This window comes from Pituophis catenifer, unplaced genomic scaffold (assembly GCF_029215685.1).
Source record: "Pituophis catenifer annectens isolate HBS135680 unplaced genomic scaffold, rPitCat1.0.hap2 SCAF_4, whole genome shotgun sequence".
Taxonomy (NCBI): Eukaryota; Metazoa; Chordata; class Lepidosauria; order Squamata; family Colubridae; genus Pituophis; species Pituophis catenifer.
In genome coordinates, this window is record NW_027256884.1 from 51,880,647 (window position 1) to 51,902,973 (window position 22,327).

The 22,327-nt window shown below is 36.7% G+C and overlaps 1 protein-coding gene across 1 annotated transcript in view; it reads right to left on the bottom strand.

Annotated features, from left to right (window-relative positions):
- Positions 1-9,173: 9,173 nt before the first annotated feature.
- Positions 9,174-22,327, bottom strand: part of ADGRG2 (adhesion G protein-coupled receptor G2) — a 54,488-nt gene continuing 41,334 nt past the window's right edge. Inside the window, exons 14-18 of the mRNA XM_070943210.1 lie at positions 20,834-20,933; positions 19,535-19,818; positions 16,751-16,852; positions 10,176-10,328; positions 9,174-9,358 (exon numbers count right to left, since the gene is read on the bottom strand). Of these exons, the coding sequence (XP_070799311.1) occupies positions 9,174-9,358; positions 10,176-10,328; positions 16,751-16,852; positions 19,535-19,818; positions 20,834-20,933 (824 nt within the window). The remainder of the gene's footprint in view (positions 9,359-10,175; positions 10,329-16,750; positions 16,853-19,534; positions 19,819-20,833; positions 20,934-22,327) is intronic.

Genomic DNA, 22,327 nt, shown 5'->3' on the forward strand with positions numbered 1-22,327 from the left:
AGCCCGAACCAAACACCACCTCTTTCTCAAAAGGCTCGCGCTTTTAGCCGCGTCCTGAAAGTTCAGTAGAGAGCCTTAAAGCTTAAGATATGGACATCGGTCTTCAGATGCAGGCTAGCGACGGGAAGAGATTTTAATCAATAACGTATAGGCTCAGGGTAGAGGGAAAGCGCCCTTCGTTTTATTTTTACCGTTATGTTAAAGGTATTTTTATGAGGCTGTCAGGACTCGAATGGCTGCAGATCGCCTTTATTTTGCGTCAGCAGGATCCCAAGGAGCGAGTTGGTGATTCTGAAGGTCGAAGTTATGCGTTTTGCAGGTCGTGATTCGCTCATATAGAGTTACAAGCTTTAAAGTGGGTTTAAAATTACTGCACTGCTTAAGGATAGCTGTGTTAATACTTGTAAAACAACCGCGAATTACTTTAAAGCATTTTGGGCAGATAATTTTAGACTTCAGACTGAATGTCCTTGACTAACCACTTCTTTGAATGTATATTTATTTAAAAATTTGTCAGCCATATTTTAACTTTTTACCAATTCTGCTATGTGGTATTTTATACAATAGAATCTGTAGTGATTTGAGAGATTAAAGATTGAAGTCCTTGCAAGACCAAATCATGGAGTGCATTTTGTATAAATTATCATTTTTATGGATGAAAATATTTTTAATATAGCGATACAACATAAATATCATTGTGATATGTTCACCAAAACGCATTATGGTATCTTGGCTACTGTTACCGGTAGGAGATATTTTATAATGCTTAGATATATCCCTCATTTCATGCACACTCAAGAGTAGTTCAAAAGAAAATTTCTGTTAATTTTGTTTATAGGAAACATATAGATAGATAGATAGATAGATAGATAGATAGATAGATAGATAGATATAGGGCAATATATTTAGTATAATGACAAAATAGTCTATTGTATGTGGATGGGTTAAATAGCTCAAAATTAAGTCATTGTAAGAATATAAAAGTAAATTCAAGTATCAGGCATGGAGATAATTGCAGGATGCAATTAAGACTTCATCTCAGCAGTATTAGTTGCTGAGATGGAAAATAGTACTTGATTTTCTATACTTAAAAATATTGATGCAATTTGTAAAGGGACTTTTCTCCTTTAGTCGGATACACATTTCATAGAGGAAAACAAGAAAAAAATCTGTTTATATTAACAAAGTTGGATGCATTTCAAATGGTGGCTTTTCCTAGTATCTTGAGATGTATCCCTGGACAGTAGAGAACTTTCTGAGATCTTGAGTAGTCCTAATAACAAGATTGCCTTGCTGTGGAGACTTCCGGTTTGCGAGCCTCGGCGACGGCGGTGTTTCTTTAAAGACCGCCAGCCCCGCCGCCTGTAGAGCCGCCCCGCGATCGAGGAGCGGCTCGAAAACTCCAAAATCTTGAAGATTGAAGGAGAAGAGATAGCAGGGTACAGGTTGAGCCCCTGTAACCCCCCAGGGAACTGTTTCTGGGGAGGAAACAGGCGTGGCTCCCTTCCAACCTGCTGAAACTCCGGGCGGCGTGGGACGTTTCTGCTAATTAGCAGAACAAGCCGGCAGCAGCAAACTCTTAAAGCGAAAGGAACTAATTTTAACAAACAACGGAAATATCAACTTGAATCCAGAAACTTGAAAACTGCAAGTATCAGTGCTTTGTTGACTTTCTAATTTAAAAGAGAAAGTGAGTGAGTGAAAGTGATTTGAAAAAAAATGGCGCCCAGCATTTGAGTTAACGAGCTAATGAAAGTGGATTTGTGAAGCCTTCCTGCTTTGTTACAAAGTTATAAAGCTGCTACAAAGTTGCTCTATCTAAAGAAAAAATTTCTTTTTCTAAAATTTGACTTTGTTTTACTTCTGCTTCACTTGATTAAATCTGGGGGACTTTTTTAGAAGCTTTTGTGGAAGAGGGAAAGGAAAAAGAACTTCCCTCTTTAGAAAAATTAGCTTACGTGGCACAATGGCTTCAAAGAAGCAGGAAGGGAAGGCATCAGGGGGGGGATCCCCCACACATAAACATCAAACGCAACTTCCCCCTGCTCAACAGTTACAAACTCAGAAAAAAGAACTCGATGTGGGAGATTTAAAAGACTTTATTTCTAAAACTTTGGATGAAAAATTTCAAGAATCTCAACAGGAAATAGATCATAAACTTCAAAAATCACATGAGGAATTTCTGCAGGAAATTAATGAAGTTAAAGATATGGTGAAGCAGAATCAAAATATGGTGACCAAAAAAATATCAGAAGTGGTGTCTGGCCTGGCAAATTTTATTGGGAAAGTTGATTTTAAAGTTGAAGAACTCAAATTAGAAGTTAATGTTAGGATGAAAGATAATGACTATAAAATTGAAGAAGCTGATAATAAAATGCAGAGAATTGAAGATGAGATTGTCATGATACAATTCCGGGCGATGGAATTTGCCATACGGCTTCGGGGAATTCGAGAGGAGGAGAGACAGGACTTGAGACAAGTTTGCTCTGAAGCCCTGGCTAAGATCTTATAAGTTAACCCTGATCTGGTATTTCACAAAATAGATAAAATTTACAGAGTGAACTCTTGGGTGGCCAGACAAAGACAACTGCCTAGAGATGTGGTCATATATTTTACTGAGAGAGAAATTAGAAATGAAATCCTCCAAAAATCTTTTCACACCTCTGTACAAGTGGGGGGCTCACGACTTGTAATTTTTAAAGAATTACCTCCTAAAATGCTGAAAGCTAGAAAAGAATTTGGTTTTCTTGTTAAGGAATTGAAAGACTTACAGATACCCTTCCGGTGGGATGCGCCAGCTGGGATAATTTTTAGATATAAGGGAGAAGGATATCGATTGAATACTGTGGAGAAGGCACAACATTTTTATAGTACTATTCTTAAGGAAAGAACACCATCTCCACGTACATCTACAGTTTTGGAGATTAAGGAGAGTGAAGAGAGGCAATTGGAAGAACAGCCTAAGCAGGAATTAGAAAATGTGCAAGGTGCAGAAGGAGGTTTTCTGAGTGAGCCCTTGCTGGATTCTTCTCCAATTTTGGATTTGATTCAGTTGACTGAAGTTAAAGATCAACGTATAACTAGAGCTCAATCCAAATTACTTAAACAAAAGCAACAACAACAACAGGAAAGACAAGACAAGAAGGCAGCAAAGAGTACCCCACAAGAGAGTGGAGCTATGGGAGGAGCAAGATCGAAGCTCTTGGATGAACTTCAAATATTTTGCTCTGCGCTCCAGAAACAGGCTGATGACCCTTAAGTGTTTATCTTGGAATGTTAATGGGTTGAATTCAGCACAGAAAAGGAAGAAACTATTTACATATTTGAAACAATTTAATAATGATATAATATGTTTACAAGAAACGCATATTACAACTCAAGATCAGAAATATCTGATAAATTCAAAATTAGGAGTACATTATATATCTTCAACTTCGCAGAAAAAGAATGGTGTGGTTATTTATGTAAATAAAAAATTAACAGCAAAAGTTATAGAAGTAGATCAAGATGGTAGGTTTGTAGCAATTGAATTGCTTACAGCAAATGGTCAAATTCTTTTGATTGGAATTTATGCTCCCAACCAACAACAGGATTGTTTTTACAAGATGTTACATACTAAAATAGTGCAATGGGGACTATAGATCTATTTTATTTATGGGAGATTGGAATGGAGTAATTGATTCTAAATTAGACAAAAAGAGCTTGGCAAAGTCTAGAATTAGACTACCGCAGACTTTTTTTGATTTGAAAGAAGATATGGAACTAAAAGATGTTTGGAGAATACATAATCCAAATGAATTGGATTACACTTTCTTTTCCGATAGACATAGATCCTTTTCTAGGATTGATTTTATCCTGTTGTCAAATGATCTACTTATTAAGACAAAAAGAACAAAGATTTTTCCAAGAACTTTGACTGACCATAGCCCTGTATGGATAGAAATTGAGATGGATAAGGTTGAGAGACGTTCTTGGAGATTAAATGAGAATTTGTTTAGATATGAAAAAAATACAATAGAACTTAAAAAGCATTTGAAAGAATTTTTTGAGATAAATTTGAATAAAGGTACCCCAATTGAAATTGTTTGGGACGCTAGTAAAGCTTATATGAGAGGGGTACTTATCTACATGAATTCTAAACATAGACTGTTCCGACAAAAGAAAAGATTTGAGTTGGAAATGGAAATAAAGAATAAGGAACAATTACTTATTAAAAACCCAACAGATGAAAGAATACGAAGTGCTATAAAACTTTTGAAAGACCAATTTCAAATGCTTATGGCGGAACAAGTTGCAACAAGTTTACAATACGCGAAGCATAATACATTTTGCAATGCCAATAAACCGGGCAGATGGTTGGCTTACACACTGAGGAAAAAACAAAGTATACGGACTATTGATAGTATTAACATTGGAGGGAAAGAAATTTTTCAACAAAAATTAATTAAAGAAGCTTTTGTGGATTATTATACTAAATTATATGCCAAAGAAGAGGTGCAGAATGGACTTATAGAAAAATATTTAAAGGATAAGAGAGTTACAAAAATTACTGATCAACAAAAGGAAAGAATGAATTATCCTATAACAGAGGAGGAGATAATAGCAGCAATTAAGCAGCTAAAAACAGCCAAAGCTCCTGGCACGGATGGTTTGACTGCAGTGTATTACAAAACTTTACAAGCTGAAATGGTGGAACAACTTAGAGATTTATTTTGCAATATTCAACAAGGGGGTAAAATACCCCCATCTTGGACAACTGCTTATATATCTCTGATACCAAAGGAACAAGTTGGTCCTAAAAAACCAGAGAACTACAGACCAATATCTCTTTTGAACACAGACTATAAAATTTATGCGAAGGTATTAGCCAACAGGTTGATGCCAGTAATCCAAAAAGTAATTCATGAGGACCAAGCGGGATTTATTGAGGGCAGATATATGAAGGATAATGTAAGGCAAGTAATAGACTTATTGGAATATCTTGATAAGAATAAACAGATTTCTGCAGTGCTGGTTTTTTTGGATGCGGAGAAAGCCTTTGATAGAGTGGATTGGAACTTTCTACTAAAGACTTTAAAAAAGATGGACTTTGGGGACCAATTTATACAGTCGATTTCAGCAATTTATCAAGAGCAAAAAGCACAGATTATTATTAATGGAAGTTTGACGACAGAGTTTAAAATTGAAAAAGGAACAAGACAGGGATGTCCGTTGTCCCCACTTTTATTTATATTAACATTGGAAGTCTTGCTAAATACAATACGGGACTCAAAAATTTTGAAAGGTATAGTGATAAGGCAAGAGGATTATAGAATAAAGGCATTTGCAGATGATCTGGTTGTTACCCTATCACAACCAATGGAATCAATAATCCTGATGAACGACATTATACAAGACTATGGTAGAGTTTCAGGTTTTAAACTGAACTCAAAAAAGACTAAAATGATAGTTAAGAATATGACACAAGATCGTAAACACGAGCTTGAAAGGAGGGCAGGTTTTGAAATTGTACCTAAGGTAAAATATCTTGGAATTCAGGTTGCAGAATCAAATATGAAATTGTTTCAAAATAATTATGAGGTGTTGTGGCGAGAGGTTCAGAAAGACATGGAGACTTGGAAAAAGCTGCAACTGTCTTTACTTGGAAGAATAGCAGCAGTTAAGATGAATATTTTGCCAAGATTTCTGTTTTTGTTCCAAATGATTCCGGTGCTTAAAAGTGATAAACAACTGAAAGTCTGGCAGTCTGGTGTGAATAAGTTTGTCTGGAACGAGAAAAAGCCGAGAGTGAAATTGAAAATTATGCAAGATGTTCCAGAAAGAGGAGGCCTTAAACTCCCAAACCTACAGTTATATTATGATGCAGCAGCTTTAACTTTAACAAGTGACTGGTTTGGAAATAAAAAGGCTGGAATATTGAATGCAGAAAGTTTTGATCTTGAATTTGGATGGCATGCTTACTTATTCTATGAAAATAAAGTGGATAAAGTATTTAAAAGTCATATACTTAGAGACTCCCTGATGAAAGTTTGGAAGAAGCACCGACTCAAATGGGATTATAAAATACCGCTATGGCTGGATCTTGGCCATACCTTGTGGAATACAAATATAATGTCACTCGGGGGGTTTTTATATAAAGAGGTTCTTTTTACAGATGCGGGCAGATGGCAGCTGAAGAGATTGCAGACACTGTTGGACGAAGGGATTAATTTAACCTGGTTACAATATAATCAATTACAAATGAGATGGAAAGAGGACCAAAAAACTGGTATTATGTTGCATGAGGAAGAATTGGTTAGACATATAAGAGAGAAAGGTCCAATGCATATTAAAAGGCTTTATAATGTTTTGTTAGAAAGAGATTCAGAAACGGAATTAGTTAAAGATTGTATGATTAAGTGGGCACAGAATTTTGAAGAACCAGTGATGCTGGAAACTTGGGAAAAAATTTGGGTTCAGAATGTTAAATTTACACAGTCGCAAAACCTGAGAGAAAATTTTTATAAAATGTTTTATAGATGGCATTTAGATCCTAAAAAGTTGTCATGTATGTACCCTAATGTTCAGCCAAAATGTTGGAGATGCGAATGTTTGGATGCTACGTATTATCATGTATGGTGGACCTGTAGGAAAGTTAAGGCTTTTTGGATAAAAATTTGGTGGGTCATGCAGAATGTTTTGAAGAAAAAAATTCAATTTTCTCCACAATTGTTTTTATTGGGTATAGTTAAGGGTTTTACACGGGGTGAAATAAAACTAATATTGTATATGATAACAGCAGCAAGATTGTTGATAGGTAAATACTGGAAGAATGAAGCTTTGCCTACTATCGAGGAATGGACTTTGAAGATGGCCAGTTTTGCAGAGATGGCGAAGATTTCAGCGTATTTAAAAGATTGTTCACAAGAGACTTATGAATGGGAATGGAAAAGGTGGATAGAATATGTTCAGAACAAATACCAAACTAGAAAGTATCAAATAGCTTTTATTTGAAAATAATGTATTAGAAATATTTTAATGTAAAGAGACAAAGAGGAAAAATTATATAGGGGGAGGGATGGGTTCAGGTTTATTTATTAGTGTTATTAGTTATGAGTATGTAATAGGGAAGTCTGGGGGGGGAGGGTTAGGGAGGGTTAGGGAGGATGGGAAGTTTGGGGAGGGTGGTGGGGGGGTGAAAAAAGGGGTGAAAATGTAATTGTAAAACTTTTGCAATAAAAAAAAAAAAAAAAAAGATTGCCTTGCTGTGGATTTCTTAGATTTCCCCCCCATGTCTTGGAAAATACCATATTAGCTGAACAAATATTTTTATAGTACTTAAAGCTGGAGTATTTATCTTGAATCAATGTCTTACCTAGAGTTGCTTTTGTCCAGTCCAAAGAGATGAAGGGTGTGGAGGTGGTATGGATATAAGGCATTCCTTTAGCCTGAGCTTGGGAACAGACATAAGTTTCCTCTGAAAATCATGATTTCTTTATTTCATACTTTCTGCCATCCCCATCCCCATTGCAGGTCGTCAGTTATATTTACTAGATTAATCTTGGTAATACTAAATTGGATCCCAGCCGTTTTCCAACTTTTTTTTTTATGTGAGGCAGACTAGATCTCTAAAACAATTTTTAGTAAAGCATTGTTGAATAAAGGTTCATGTGTATGTGTTATATATATACTACTAACTGTAAACATTTTAAAAGAATATACTGCATAATTTCCTAAATAGACAAGTAAATATCACTTTAAAGTATTGTTGAAATCTATTAATAAATCAGAATAAATCTTAATATGTAATTAAAGACATGCTGTTTTCATTATTTTTTATAAATAGAAATTAAAACAATTTCATCTGGGAAACTGTTCAGTTATCACACATTTTGATGTTTTAAGAAAAAAGATCAGATCTTTCATAGATCTGAATATTTACATTTTTTATCTTTGTATCTTTTACATTGATTTACATAGATTTACATTGTAAATCTGCATGCAAATCTTTTAGATAGTTTTTAAATAACAAGGATTCAGGAAGAAATTTACCAATTTGGCAACAGAGGTCAAGGCTGACTTCATGTGAAAATACTATCAATTTCTCAAACTATCTTGTCTCTACTCCTCTTTCCTGTTAAAAAGTATCTCTGGCAGATGGGTTGTAAACCCAACTGTGCTGCCCATAAATAGTGAATTGTGTTTGCTGAAGGGTCTGTATGGGTCTGTTTCCACAACCATCTCTTTGGAAACTATAAATACCAGTCCTTCTCAAGAGATCATTAAGAAACCAATTACTCCTCCAGTTTCCTCCCTTTGGAAAATGCCATGATATACTTGTAGCTATTACCTGAAGTATTTGTTTCAACCTTCAACCCAGATTGGTTTATTTTAATAATGTGACAGTATTCTGTATAGAAATATTTTGTACATTTTCCCTTTATCTTCTTAAAATAGTTCTCCCCCCCATCCCAACCCCCCCATCAAGCTATTCATAAGGAAGTTGTAATACTGACAAGCAATAAAGCAAACAGTTTCCATTGTTGCACTTCTCATATTTACAGTTAGATGGTTTATTTAACGTTACCATTTTAAAGTTATTTACAGATAGATACAAATGGTTGTATGCCAGAATAATAAAGCAATTCATGTTTGTACACTAATTACAGTAAAACTTCAAAAGTACAAACTTATTTTTATACAAAGGAATATTAACAATGAATTAGAAATCAATATAAATTTATTGGATAACCAAAAGACAGTTTTCTCTATATAAAAATATGTCTGACAACATCCTGATAAAAGGAAGTTATAATGCCACGAACATTATTCAGAAAGTCAGTATTTGCATCTTTTTCAGACTTTAGCTTATTTGTATCTGTTTTAACATAGCATTATTGCATTATAGTTTGAGCTATTTGTAACTCAGTCAAGTATATAAAAAACTTTTAAAACTCAAATTTTGGGGTGGGGAAGGAACAAATATGCAGTTGTTCATGTTTTGCAGCCACAAAGCTATTTTTATCATATGTTGTTAATATCTATCAATGGTATTAAAAAGGGGAAATATAGAATTTTTGACCCCAAAGTTGAAGTTTTGCTCCTGTACATTAATGACTTTTTCTCACATTATGTGTAACAGTTAAAATAAACCTGTATATTACTTGGTAAAATAATGGAAAATATTTTAAAAGTCATAATGGTTCCATAAATTGCAGGCTCTTTTTTTTGGAAGTCCTCCTCAGTGAAATGCAAGACTTTTTATGGGATATATCATTGTTTACATGAAAGACATGTTGTTTTACTGGAAACTCAGGAAGCTGCACATCACTATTCTGTACATGGAAAGAAACACCATTTTTTCTCCGAGATATATTTTCTGAAATATAAAATTAAAAGAAAAATGTTTATTATGATGTAGCATTGATAAATCACTGGGCCTCAGTATTGTTTTCCTGTGATGTCATAGATACATCCAATCAACTCCTGGAGAGGCCTTTCTCATAACACCCTAAGTACTTGTTAGAATGCTAATATCACTTTCAGGATTTTAATTTATATTTATTAAATTTTTGTCCCTGGCTCACAATGACTCTGAACAGTTATCCAATGGAAACTCCTGTATCTACTAATTACTAACACTAAACAACCTGTGGAAAAAGGCCATGTTTTTCCCTGTAATATAAATTAATTAGGGCTGAACAGTGGTTCAGAATCAAATGTGGCAAAGTACTCCAGAGGACATGGAGGCATACTTGTAGTACTTTTCTACAACCCCTTAAAGCAATTGCCTCTTTCCCACTGCATATTTCTAGGAAACATGCATTTGGATTAAGAGGTTGCAGGCAGTTGTTACACCCCTGCATGCTTCAAGCGGTCTTGTTGCTTTCAAATTTAAAATATTGTCCTACTTTATTAACCATGTTAAATATGGTGGCAGCACATAGTAGTAGCCAAGATACCATAATACATTTTGGTGAACATATCACAATGATATAGATGTTTTATATTAAAAAAATACCCATAAAATTTAAAACACTTACAAAAATGCATTCTAGAAAATAGAAATGGTTTGGCCTTACAAGGACTTTAATCCGGCCTTATCACATAACAATTGACCCATTCTTTAATCTCTTATTTTGTACTGCCTACATTAAACATATTGTTGCTCATAAAGAATACTTTAACATACATACCATTACCATTTGAGTGCACAGAAGAATCATTGCTCATTAGCATCGATGTGGAATTAGTAGAGTTACTGTTGAATTGTAAAGAATGTGAAGAATTGGATACACCTTGGTTAATATTCTGCTTCCTTAAGCCATTAGTAGCAGTTCTACTCCAGTCTATAGTAAAAGAGATTTCAGAACAATGTGTTATATATTAAAGTCCTAGTGCTTTTTTTGTAGCGTGACACAATTCATCACTTGTCCTGCTTACTTCCCCTGGCATCTGTGTTCAGGAAGAATCAGATTAGCTGTGTTTCCCTCCCACTTTTTGAAGCTAGCTTTTTTTTTTTTTTTTAAACATTCAAATAGAAAACAGAATTCTTTTTATTTGGCATGATAACGGCACAATATCTTAAGGAAACGAAATATCTTATCATACATATTTTGACAGCAGCAAGACTACTGTTCGCTCAAAATTGGAAATTAGACCAACTCCCATCCAAAGACAAAATCATCGCAAAGATAACAGAGTGTGCTGAAATGGACAGATTGACGCTGGAACTCCAGGAAAAGGAAGAAAGCGAATACTATCTTGTATGGCACCAATGGTATCAATGGCTGGAAAGGAAAATCAGCAAAAATGTAGAGGGCAGAAATTAGGGTAAAGACTTACATAAGGAGATGAACTCATAAGAAATGTAAATTTGTAGTGTAAAGTTATAACGTTGAAATTAGATATTTAATAATTACTCTATCAAAATATATAAGCTCAACGACATATATTCTGTTAATGACAAAAACGTATATGTAGAATGTTAGGTGGGTTTGTAGGTGGTGGGTTTTTGTTTGTCTTTGTATTGTATTGTATTGTAGTGTATTGTCTTTATATCTGTGTTTATATTTTAATAATAAAAAAAATATTTTTTTAAAAAAAGAAGCTAGCTTTTTTTGAGATTGTGATATCTGAAATGCATAAAGTCCCAAACACAACTTCCGGTTGGCACCGCAGGCTTCGTGGACGGTTTCCTTAGACCGCCAGCCCCGCAACTTCGTAAAAGCCGCTTTGACAGTGCAAATCGGCTGTCTGGCGGCTGAAAAACCTCCCCTTTGGGAGAAGAAGGAGAGGAGAGCCGGTGGGTGAGAGTAGAGCTCCCCGAAAGTCCTCTGGAATAATTCCAGCGGCTTGGAGGGTGAGAGCTCCCCAGTCAGCCCGCCAAGAAGCTCCGAATCCGGGACAACTCTGTGCAAACACAGCTAGAAGCCGCGACCAATCCTGTTTGAGCTGGAGGCTGGAGGCTGAAGATGGCGCCTTTGTTATGGGTGTGAGAGTGAAGGTCAGTAGCGAAAGTGCTTATTGAGAACTTTCTGTGAGAGTGGATTAAAGCTGCTGGAATTGAGAGCTTGTGGAGAAAAGACTATTTTGCCTGATAAATTAGAGACTATAAATTACAAACTTTTCAAAATTGTTCAAGGAAATCTGTGGCTTTGAAAGGAAAAAAGATCTTTTTTTTTTAAAAGAAAAAAAGGCTTCTAAACAAGTTAAGCCAGGAGTTGTTAAAGGAGGGGGAGGTTCTCCAATTGTGTCAGTGGTGACACAGAAAGCACCACTTCCGGCTGATTCACAGAGTCAGGAGGCTGCTCTTAATGATTTCAAAGAATTTATGAAAGAAGCCATGAATAGTCAAGCTACAGCAATGAAAGAAGCCATGAATAATCAAGCTACAGCAATGAATAACTTAACAGTACTTGTGGAAGGGAAATTAAAGAAAGTTGAGGAGGATATAAAGTCAATTAAAGAAGTGGTTGCAATAAAGCATGATGAAATAAGAGATATTGTTTATGCAGTATCAGGATTGTCAAAACTTGTTATTCAGCTGGATGAGAAAGTGGAAGAAATTAATGAAACCAATTTAAATTTGGAAAGCAAAATGGAAGATGTCATGACCAAAACAGAGAGAATGGATGATGAATTGTTAATATTACAATACAGATCCATGGAATTTGCCTTGAGATTGAGAGGCCTGAAAGAAAACAGCAAAGAAAATTTAAAGGATATTTGTGCTGATGCTATCGCAGAGATAATTAAAGAAAGACCAGAAGATGTGGCAAGCCAAATTGATAAAATCTACAGGGTTAACTCCTGGCTGGCAAGACAAAGACAGCTGCAAAGAGATGTGGTGATTTATTTTACAACCAGGAGGATCAGAAATGATATTTTACAAGCTTCCTACAAGAATAAAGTTCAGGTGGCTGGGCAAGAAGTGGTGGTTTTGAAAGAGATCCCTCCAAAGATGTTGAGAAGTGGAAAGGACTTTGGCTTTTTGGTAAATGAGCTGAGAAATCAACAAGTGGCATACAGACCGGTTAAACACAGTCTGGAAGGCAAAAGATTTCTATGTCAATGTTTTAAAGGCTAGATACCCACCCTCACCGGGGGGGGGGGGGTAGAAAGAAAATGGAGATGATACAACAAGAAAAAGATGGAAAGCAGATACAAACCTACGCTGAAGTTGCAGTTGGAGGAATCATTATGGAAGAAGATTTGGATCTTAGGGGCTTACCCCCAACTCTGGAGCCATCTAAGAAGGGAGAACCGAAAGTACAACGACTGACCCGATCAACTTATAAACTTCAAGAACAACAGTTAAAAATGCAACAATCTCAAGATCTATCTCAAGAAGTTCAGAAAACAGAAGCAGTGGGGGGGTGGCTAGGCTGAAGAGTAAGATGGAGGAGGATCTTCAGCTGATGCTCATGCGGCTTCGAAAGGCTAAAGATAGCAACTAAATTTCTATCTTGGAATGTTAATGGCCTAAATTCACCACAAAAAAGAAAGTATTTCATTACTTGAAACAATTTAACAATGATGTTATTTGTCTGCAAGAAACACATATTAGGTTATTAGACCAAAAATATTTGATAAATTCAAGATTAGGTATACACTTTGTGGCATCAGCGCTAGAGAAGAAAAATGGGTTAGTTATATATGTAAAGAAAGGATTATCAGCTAATTTAATCGAGGCAAATGATCAAGGAAGATATATTGCAATTGAATTATTAACACAGACTGGAAAAATGCTTTTAATTGGAATATATGCCCCTAATCAGCAACAAGACAAGTTTTATAAATTTTTACATACTAAAATAATACAATGGGATTATAAATCTTTTATATTAATGGGTGACTGGAATGGAGTAATAGACACACAGATAAAAAAAGTTTATCAAAGATTTCAACACGTGCAAAATTACCTAATTTTTTTTTTTTTTTTTTGATATGATGGAAGATATAGAACTGAGAGATATTTGGAGAGAACGCAACGTGGAGGAAAGAGACTTCACTTTTTTTTCTGATAGACATCAATCCTTCTCCAGGATTGATTTTATACTAACCACAAATGATTTTATTTCTAGGGTGAAGAAGATGAAGATATGTCCAAGAATTTTAACTGATCATAGTCCGGTTTGGGTGGAATTTGAACAGGAGAGGGGGGAAAGGAGGTCTTGGAGGTTAAATGAAAATTTATTTAGATATGAAGAAAATGTGAAAGAGCTTAAAAAACAAATGAAAGAATTTTTTGCTATTAATATGAACAAGGGTACCTCTATGGAAATGGTCTGGGATGCTAGTAAGGCTTATATGAGGGGTACGTTAATACATATGAATAATAAACAGACTAAAACAACAAAAGAAGCGGAAAGAGATAGAGGAAGAAATAAAAAAGAAAGAACAATTACTTATACTTAATCCAGGAGATAAGAAGGTAAAAGAAACAATAAATATACTACGAGGGCAATTTAATATGTTAATGGCTGATCGGGTGGCAACTAGCTTACAATATGCTAAACATAATACATTTTGTAATGCCAATAAACCAGGTAGGTTTATTGGCCTACATGCTGAGGAAAAAACAGAAATCACGAGTCATTAGTAAGATAGAATTCAGAGGTAAGGAAGTTTACCAACAGAATATGATCAAAAAGGCTTTTTTAGAATTTTATACAAAGTTATATGCTAGTGACTCAATACAAGATATAGATATAGATAGATACTTAAAGGAAGGGAATATTCCTGAATTAACGTTGGAACAGAGGGAAGGATTGAATCAACCAATAACTTCTGAGGAGATCATTGCTGCAATTAAGCAGTTTAAACCGGGAAAGCTGGGAACAGATGGATTAACAGCTGTTTATTATAAGAATTTACAGTTTGAAATGGTAGAACCGCTTAGAGCTTTATTTTGTAAAATTCAATTAGGGGGAGGAGTTCCACCCTCTTGGAGAACAGCTTTTGTTTCACTGATCCTAAAGGAAGATCAAAATTGTACCAAATCTGAAAATTTTAGGCCAATTTCACTGGGAAGGATAGCAGCAATAAAAATGAATGTATTACCTAGGTTTTTATTTTTGTTTCAAATGATACCAGTGCTTAAGAAAGACGGAAATTTGATGGAATGGCAGAAAGGGGTTAATACTTTTATCTGGGGTGGGAAGAAACCAAGAGTGAAACTGAAAATTATACAGGATGTACGTGAGAGAGGTCTTAAAATGCCTAAGTTAAGATTGTACTATGAAGCAGCTGTTTTATCACAAATTAGTGATTGGTTTAACTTAACTGAAGAAAGAATGTTAAACATAGAAGGCTATGATTTCTTATATGGATGGCATGCTTATCTGTTATATGAAAAAAAAGTGGATAAAGTGTTTAAGGGTCATATACTTAGAAATGCGTTGTTGAGGGTTTGGAAAAAGTACCAATATAAGCTAAATTATAAGATACCCATATGGGCAAATCCCAGACATGCAATAGAAAATATAAGTATAGAGCAAAAAACAGAGGTGATTACTTATAAAGAGCTTCTTCTTTTGGAAAGGGGTAAGCTGCAATTGAAATCTTTAGATGTATTAAAAGAAGAAGGGATAATTTATACTTGGTTTCAGTACGGTCAGCTTCAAGCTAGATGGAGGGAAGATCAAAAAATTGGTGTTATGCAAAATGAGGAAAATCTGGTGAAACAGATTAGAGATCAAAGTCAGATGCATATTAAAAGGTTGTATAATGCTTTATTGGAAATAGATTCAGAAACGGAATTGGTTAAGGATTGTATGATAAAATGGGCACAAAACTTTCAGGAACCAGTGATGATGGAAACATGGGAAAAGATTTGGGTCAGAAATGTTAAATTTACGCAAGCACAAAATTTGAGAGAGAATTTTTATAAAATGTTTTATAGATGGCACTTAGATCCTAAAAAATTATCATGTATGTACTCGAATTTGCAAGCTAAATGTTGGAGATGTGAATGTGATGATGCAACCTATTATCATATATGGTGGACCTGTAAGAAAATCAAGGCATTCTGGATAAAAATTTGGTGGGTGATGCAGAACATTCTAAAAAAAAGGTTGAAATTTACTCCTCAATTGTTTCTACTGGGTATAACGACGGATTGTACAGTATTAGAGACTAAATTGATTTTGAACTTAATATCAGCAGCTAGGCTGTTGGTAGCGCAAAACTGGAAGAAGGACTTTTTGCCTACTATTGAAGAGTGGATACTGAAAGTAATGAACTTAGCAGAAATGGCGAAAATCTCAGCGTATTTGAAGGACTATACACAAGAAAGATACGTATCGGAATGGAGAAGATGGATTGATTATATTCAAAATAAGTATCAGACAAGAAAATATCAAATAGCTTATGGATGAACGTTAAGTATTAGAAGTATTATGTTATCTATAGTGGAGTTAAGGTTTCATGGGGGGGATTTAGTAGTCTGAGGATAGATAGGTTAATTTAGCTTATGATTGTTAACTGAAATATCTTGTATTTTGCTCTGGGAAGTCTGGGGGGAGGGTGGGGAAAGGGTGGGGGGAATATTGGGGGGGGGGGGAAATCCTTCTTTTTTTCTGTAAAACTTTTCAATAAAAAAAAAAGTCCTAAACACAATATGTCATACAAAAAATGGCAGAAGACTCTAAATTATCTTATTCCATCCTGCCCACAATCCAAATCAAAATGTAAACAAGCTACTTGGCTGATCTAAGTATTTTTCCTCCCGTAATTTGTAATAAAAAAACAAAATGGCTCTGGAAGAGAGCAGAGATCCAACTAGTTTTCTATCCTCATTTCTGCCTTGCATTTTGACCTGAGGAGAGAAATGTAATTCTCCATGCCATTATAAAGCTGAGGAAAAAAATGTATAACAGTTTCTATGATAATAAAAACTAAAAACTGCATCATTTTCTTCAACAGCAAACAATACATTACGGAACAAGTTAATTTGACTTCAATTGCCACATTTATTTGAGTAAAATATAAAGCGAATAGGAGAATCAATAAAAAAAACATTGATTTATACAATGCTCCCCACCTCTACCCCCATTTCTGGCCCAGGCTTCCAGCTATATGGCTGAAATCCATGTGGGAAAGGGTATTTTTTTTTGGGGGGGGGACTCTGAAATAGAACCAGATGGGGTCATGGAAGGACATAGAGGGCTGAAGTTTCAATAAAACAGTTTTATACTCAAGTAACAGAACTTCAAATCACTGTGCCTGTAAACTGTATAACTACAAACAATAGCCTTTTAATATTTACCTGAATTTTCAGCAAGCCGGTATTTGCCACAACACAAATACCTTCTCCACTGTTTGCGAACATTCTCCTTTGCAATACAGTAAAAAACAAAAATGAAAAATCCTGCAAAATAATGTTTAAAGGAAGTTATGACATTTTACTTTAAGTAAATAGATACAATTACAATCCCATTTTTTCAGAATTTATTTTACCTTTTAAAAATCTGCTATGTGAGGGCAATTTTACATAACACAGCTGCCATAGAAACTAATACTACCATGTATGCAATATTGCAAAAGTCTTGTGGGACCAGTTTACATGCCTTTATGTTCATGCCAAAAAATCAAAATGTAGGTAACATTATATCCTCTGCAGTTCATAGGACAGAAGGAATGCACATAGTCTTCATTTAGTGACTGTCTCTAGTGACTGTTCATAGTTACAACAATGATGAAAAAGTAACTTTGTGACCTATTTCCTATACTAGGGCAGTGAGGGCTAACCTTTTTGCCATTGCGTGCCAGGAGCGGGAGAAGCACAAGAGAGTCGCACGCATGTGTGCCAGCACCCATAAATCTGTGCCCCGCCCCTGTGCATCCATGTACGACCCCCCCATGCTCCCCATTCTCCTGGCACACGATGGTCCGGTAGGCCCATTTTTCTCTCTTCCCCAGGCTCCAGAGCCTTTCTAGGAGTCTGGGGAGGGCGAAAACAGCCTCCCAGGGCACCCATAAGAGAATGAGAGAAGCCAAAGGGGCCATGGTCTAGAGTGCTCATTGATTTTGCAGGACAGGTCCAGGGTCAAACATTCTTAATCATTGTAGACGCATACGCAAAATGACTAGAGGTAATACTGATGCCCATCACAACGGCCGAAGCCACAATCAAGCTATTGCGGAAAGTATTTGCCACTTACGGGTTGCCAGATGTCCTAGTATATGACAACGGGGCACAATTCATCGCAAGACAATTCGAATTAGTTTTAGCAGAACAGGGAATAAGGCATGCCCTAGTCGCACCTTTCCATCCAGCTAGTAATGGTCAAGCGGAACGAATGGTGCGATCAACCAAAGAAACGTTAGCCAGGATGGGTCTGAGAAACTGGCAGGCCGAGATAGACCAATTCCTGCTAGCCCAGCATATAACCCCTAGCGCCACCACAAATTATTAATTATTAATGGGTCGTAAACTAAGGTCCCAGCTAGACAGACTACACCCAAATTACAGCGCTGAGGCACCCATAGATTCGACCAGCAAGCCCCGGTCTTTTAATATAGGGGACCTAGTTTATGCACACAATTATGCAGAGGACCTCACCTGGGTCTGGGCCAAAGTAGTTACCCTTACCAGTTCCAGGTCATATCTAGTGGAACTAGAAGATGGGAGAATTTAGAAGAGGCATATAGATCAACTCCGGGGCTGAATAGGGAACTCTAGCCTAAGACAGTTCGAAAATACTCTACCTCAAACTGCTTCCACAACACTAATAGAAAAAGACAGTACTCCACCCCAAACAGACTTCAAAACAACCAGCAGATGCTGGCCTACAATATCACGAACCAAATACCCTACTCTCAAACCCGAACAGGGTACACGCACACACACCTGAAGGGCCATGCATCCAGCTAAGAGTTCACAAAGAGTTGGGTCAAGCGGAGTCAGCCATGCCACCGGAGAACTTCCAGGTGATTCCATTCACTGACTCGGGAGTGGCAGCAGGACTGCCCAGACTGCTGCCGCTGGTACAAATGAGCTGCACAGGTCAGGTTGCACCCACCAACACCCCGCCTATCTGTGTGACAGGCTGTAAATCCTCACGGATTGGCTAACTGCCATTCTAGAGGGGTGGGGTGTTGAATATGTAAATGGAAAGAGAAGCCGGGAGCATAGGCTTCACTGAGGTCCGGGTTTAGCCGGACATTAGCATACCCGCTGCTCATTGGTCCGTTTGAGTGGCGGGAAAATTAAAGCAATGTCAGTCGCTAGGCTGCTCCCTTTAAAAGAGAGTGCTGCCAGCTAGGCTAGCAGAAGTTTTTCCAAGCTGCAAATAAAGAGCTGAAGTTACTTGCTGGAGTCCTGCCTCTTCTTTCAACTCCCACACTTAACAATGGGATTTTAAGTCTATATTATTTTTCAACATAATAATAATTTTGATTTTGCAGATCCCTGAAAGGATAATGGGGGCCCCTAGGGTTCCTAAGACTACCCTTTTAAGAAACACTGCCTTAGGTGCTTCAGATTCTTTTCTGCATTTTTAACCTGAGAGTTTTTTCATTCATTTGCTGATTCTAAATATACATATTTCATAATCGGGGGGGGGGGGGGAGGCTGAAGGAGGAAGTATCAAAAAAAGTAAAAGTGGTAGGTAGGTCTGCACAGTCAACATCTCAGCCCTTTTATACATGTTTTGACCTCAGACATATGTACAAAGGGATGAGGTTTTGCTTTTGCAGTGATTACCACACTGACTTTTTCAACTCTTCCTCAGAAATAGCCATTTTCATATTTATGAACAGTATTTGCAATATAACAAAATAACATTTATTTACTTTCACAGCTTCTTGCTTTTTAACAATGCCTTAGTTACAATATCAATACTACTAAGCAATGCTTCGCTTATTTGATTTATGTGTTTCCAAAAGGATTTATCTAAATATAACAATAATACAATTTAAAATTTATACAGAATTGATTGGGTTAATTATTTTATAGAATGATAAAGCAAAATAGTAAAATAAGATGAAGTAATTCATTTGTGTATGGTTAAAGAATGTCAGTCTATTGTGAGGTACTTAAATCACATACCTTGCAAAGTATTAAAAACTGCAAAGAGATACATAAAAATAAGATTTACAGGATCCCATGCAAAAAAAGCAAATCCCCAAGTAATTCCCAATAAGAATGTAAGGCCAGCAACACTCCTGAGATCTTGTATACTAGTTTTCCTCTGGGTACCAAGCTGCTTCTTCTTTTTGATTCTACAAAGCTGAATCAGTACTACTATGAACATACTGATGTTCAGCAAGAATATTGTACAGAAGTATCCCACAACTGTGATGTAAAATACAATGTCATTCTTAATCCAGCAGCTAAAATACAAAAAATAAGGTATACATCAATTACATATACATATTTTGAAAACCAAGAGGCCAAAATTTAGATCCAACAAGTCAGCTAACTAAACCCATTAACAGAAAATAACTGAAATTAATAAGTAGACAATATGCATTCCTTAAATATATAATATCTAGCTTAATCAGATTGTTACCTGATTTAATGTTCAATTTAATCTATTATTGTACCTCATTAATCATATCTACAATAAAACCTTTTTTTAATATCCAAGGTAAGCCTTATTTAAATTTTATCTTTTTATTTTTTATTTTTATACACATATGTGATAGAGGAGTTGTTACTATATTGCGTTTTTGTTTATTGTTAGTAACTAATACCATAGAGGGAACTTTGTCGCCAATCCTGTCCTGGATTGGTAATTTAGCCAGAAGCTATACTGTAGACAACTGATCATTTTTCTCCAGATCAGTTGAGGTACAATAAAATCCTCATTTTGCAATTTGTGATACTGGAGCTTTGGTAGGCTTGAAGAGGAGCCAATTTTCCACTGATGGAAACTTCCATCAGTCTCTTCTTCCCTGATCTTTTCCAAGTATCATAATGTCCCCATGGCATGCTTCCAAGTAGTTATGTAGCTAATGGCATGTACTATTTTTTCATGTCTTCACTGCAAAAAATAAATACAATAAAAGTCAAGGAAGGGAACCGCAGGGGTTCTGAGGTTGAGTTTGGCCCTCCATTATTACTCATTGGAAGATTGCTTGTTGTCTCTGTTCATTCTTTTTGCAACAGCTATAGCAACAAAAATAATATGGTGCTCCCAGATCAAGTCTTAAATATTTCTAAAATGACTATGGCGAATGGCTATATAGCAGCAAGCGTGTTGGGGAATTCTGCAATACATTTTAAGTTGCTATATAAAAATGTTCATAGTATGTATTGTACAGAAATTTAAAAGATTTGTGTTTTTATAAGAAAAGAAAGAGATTTCTTTTAGATGTTTTAGATTATTGCCTAAGTTTTACTTACAATTCATCAGATGAGCCATTGGGAAATTTTCCATATGATCCAAGCCCATAGTTATATGGAGATACTGCTAGTACAATAGTTACTACTGTAGCTGGTAACCCTGAAAGTTCAAACAACACCTTGAGAAAAATGTGGCTGTAATAAATTTGAACAAATAAATAAGTATAAACTATTTAGAGTTGGCAGTGGGATTTTCAAGAATCAGAAAAGATTTTTCCAAGTGGATTTCAAAAGTTCAGAGCTTTTCATTTCACTATCTCAATCTATCCAGAGATTGGACTGCCATTTGTCAGAAATGGTGTAGGGCCATGATGGCGAACCTATGGCACACATGCCACAGGTGGCACATGGAGCCATATCTGCGGGCATGTGAGCTGTTGCCCTAGCTCAGCTCCACCAGCTGATTTTTGGCTGGCCCCGCCCATGCCGCCCTTCTCCTCCCAGGAGTCTCTATGTGGGCCGTTTTGGATGCCAGGTAAGTACAGGGCTTGCGTGGAGTCTCTGGATGGGTGTTTTTGGCCTTCGGAAGGCCTCCAGGCGGGTGGGGGAGGCCATCGCCCTCCCCAGCCTCCAGGAAAGCTTCTGGAGTCTGGAGAGGGTGAAAAACAGGCCTACCGGGCCCACTTGAAGTCGGAAAATGGGCCGTTTCCTGCCTCCGGAGGGCCTCGGGTTGTGGGGAGGCTGTTTTCGCCTTCCGGATGCTTCAGGTAGGCCTGCTAGGCCCAAAACGGGGTGCACAGGGTGTCATGGCAGGGGAGAGGAGGGGTCACGGATGCATGTGCGGGGGGAGGGGCACAGAGAGCATTGAATTATGGACGTGGGCATGCACACATGTGACCCCCCCGCACTCTCCTCCACCACCACCACCACCTTTGGCATGCGATGGCAAAAAGCTTAGCCACAGTGGTGTAGGGTCTCCTGTTTGGGCGGGGGTTTGGACTAGATGACCTACAAGGTCCCTTCCAACTCTGTTAAATTGGAATGTTTTATTGGTAGGATGATGTTATTGTAGAAGGAAATTACTGTAGCTGTCATATATATGGGTCTTTTTCCAAGAGTGCATACTAGCTAGCAATATTCAAATATCCCTCCATTTGAATCATATTTTGATACTAATTAAAAATTTCCTTTGAGTATTAAAAAAAGAACTTCCTTTTAAGACAAGACTTCCTTTTAAATTGATTCGTGGAAGTGAATCTTGTACCATGAATGAGATCATTCCCTACTTTCACCCATGCATTTCCTAATTTAATACATGGGTGAATGCATGGTTCATTAAGTGCACATGTGGTATCTCAGAGTGGGGAAGGCCATGGGGGGGGCTAGTGATGGAATAAGCCCCCAAGGCCTCCCCAATCCACTAAGATACCTCATGCTTCCCACTCCCTGCTGTGCCAGACTCACCTTGCAAAGATCTGTCTCCTCTCTGCTGCAATTTCTTTCGCTTTGAGGGAGAAAAGAGTCAATGGAAGCTCCTGGGAGCGAAAAGTGATT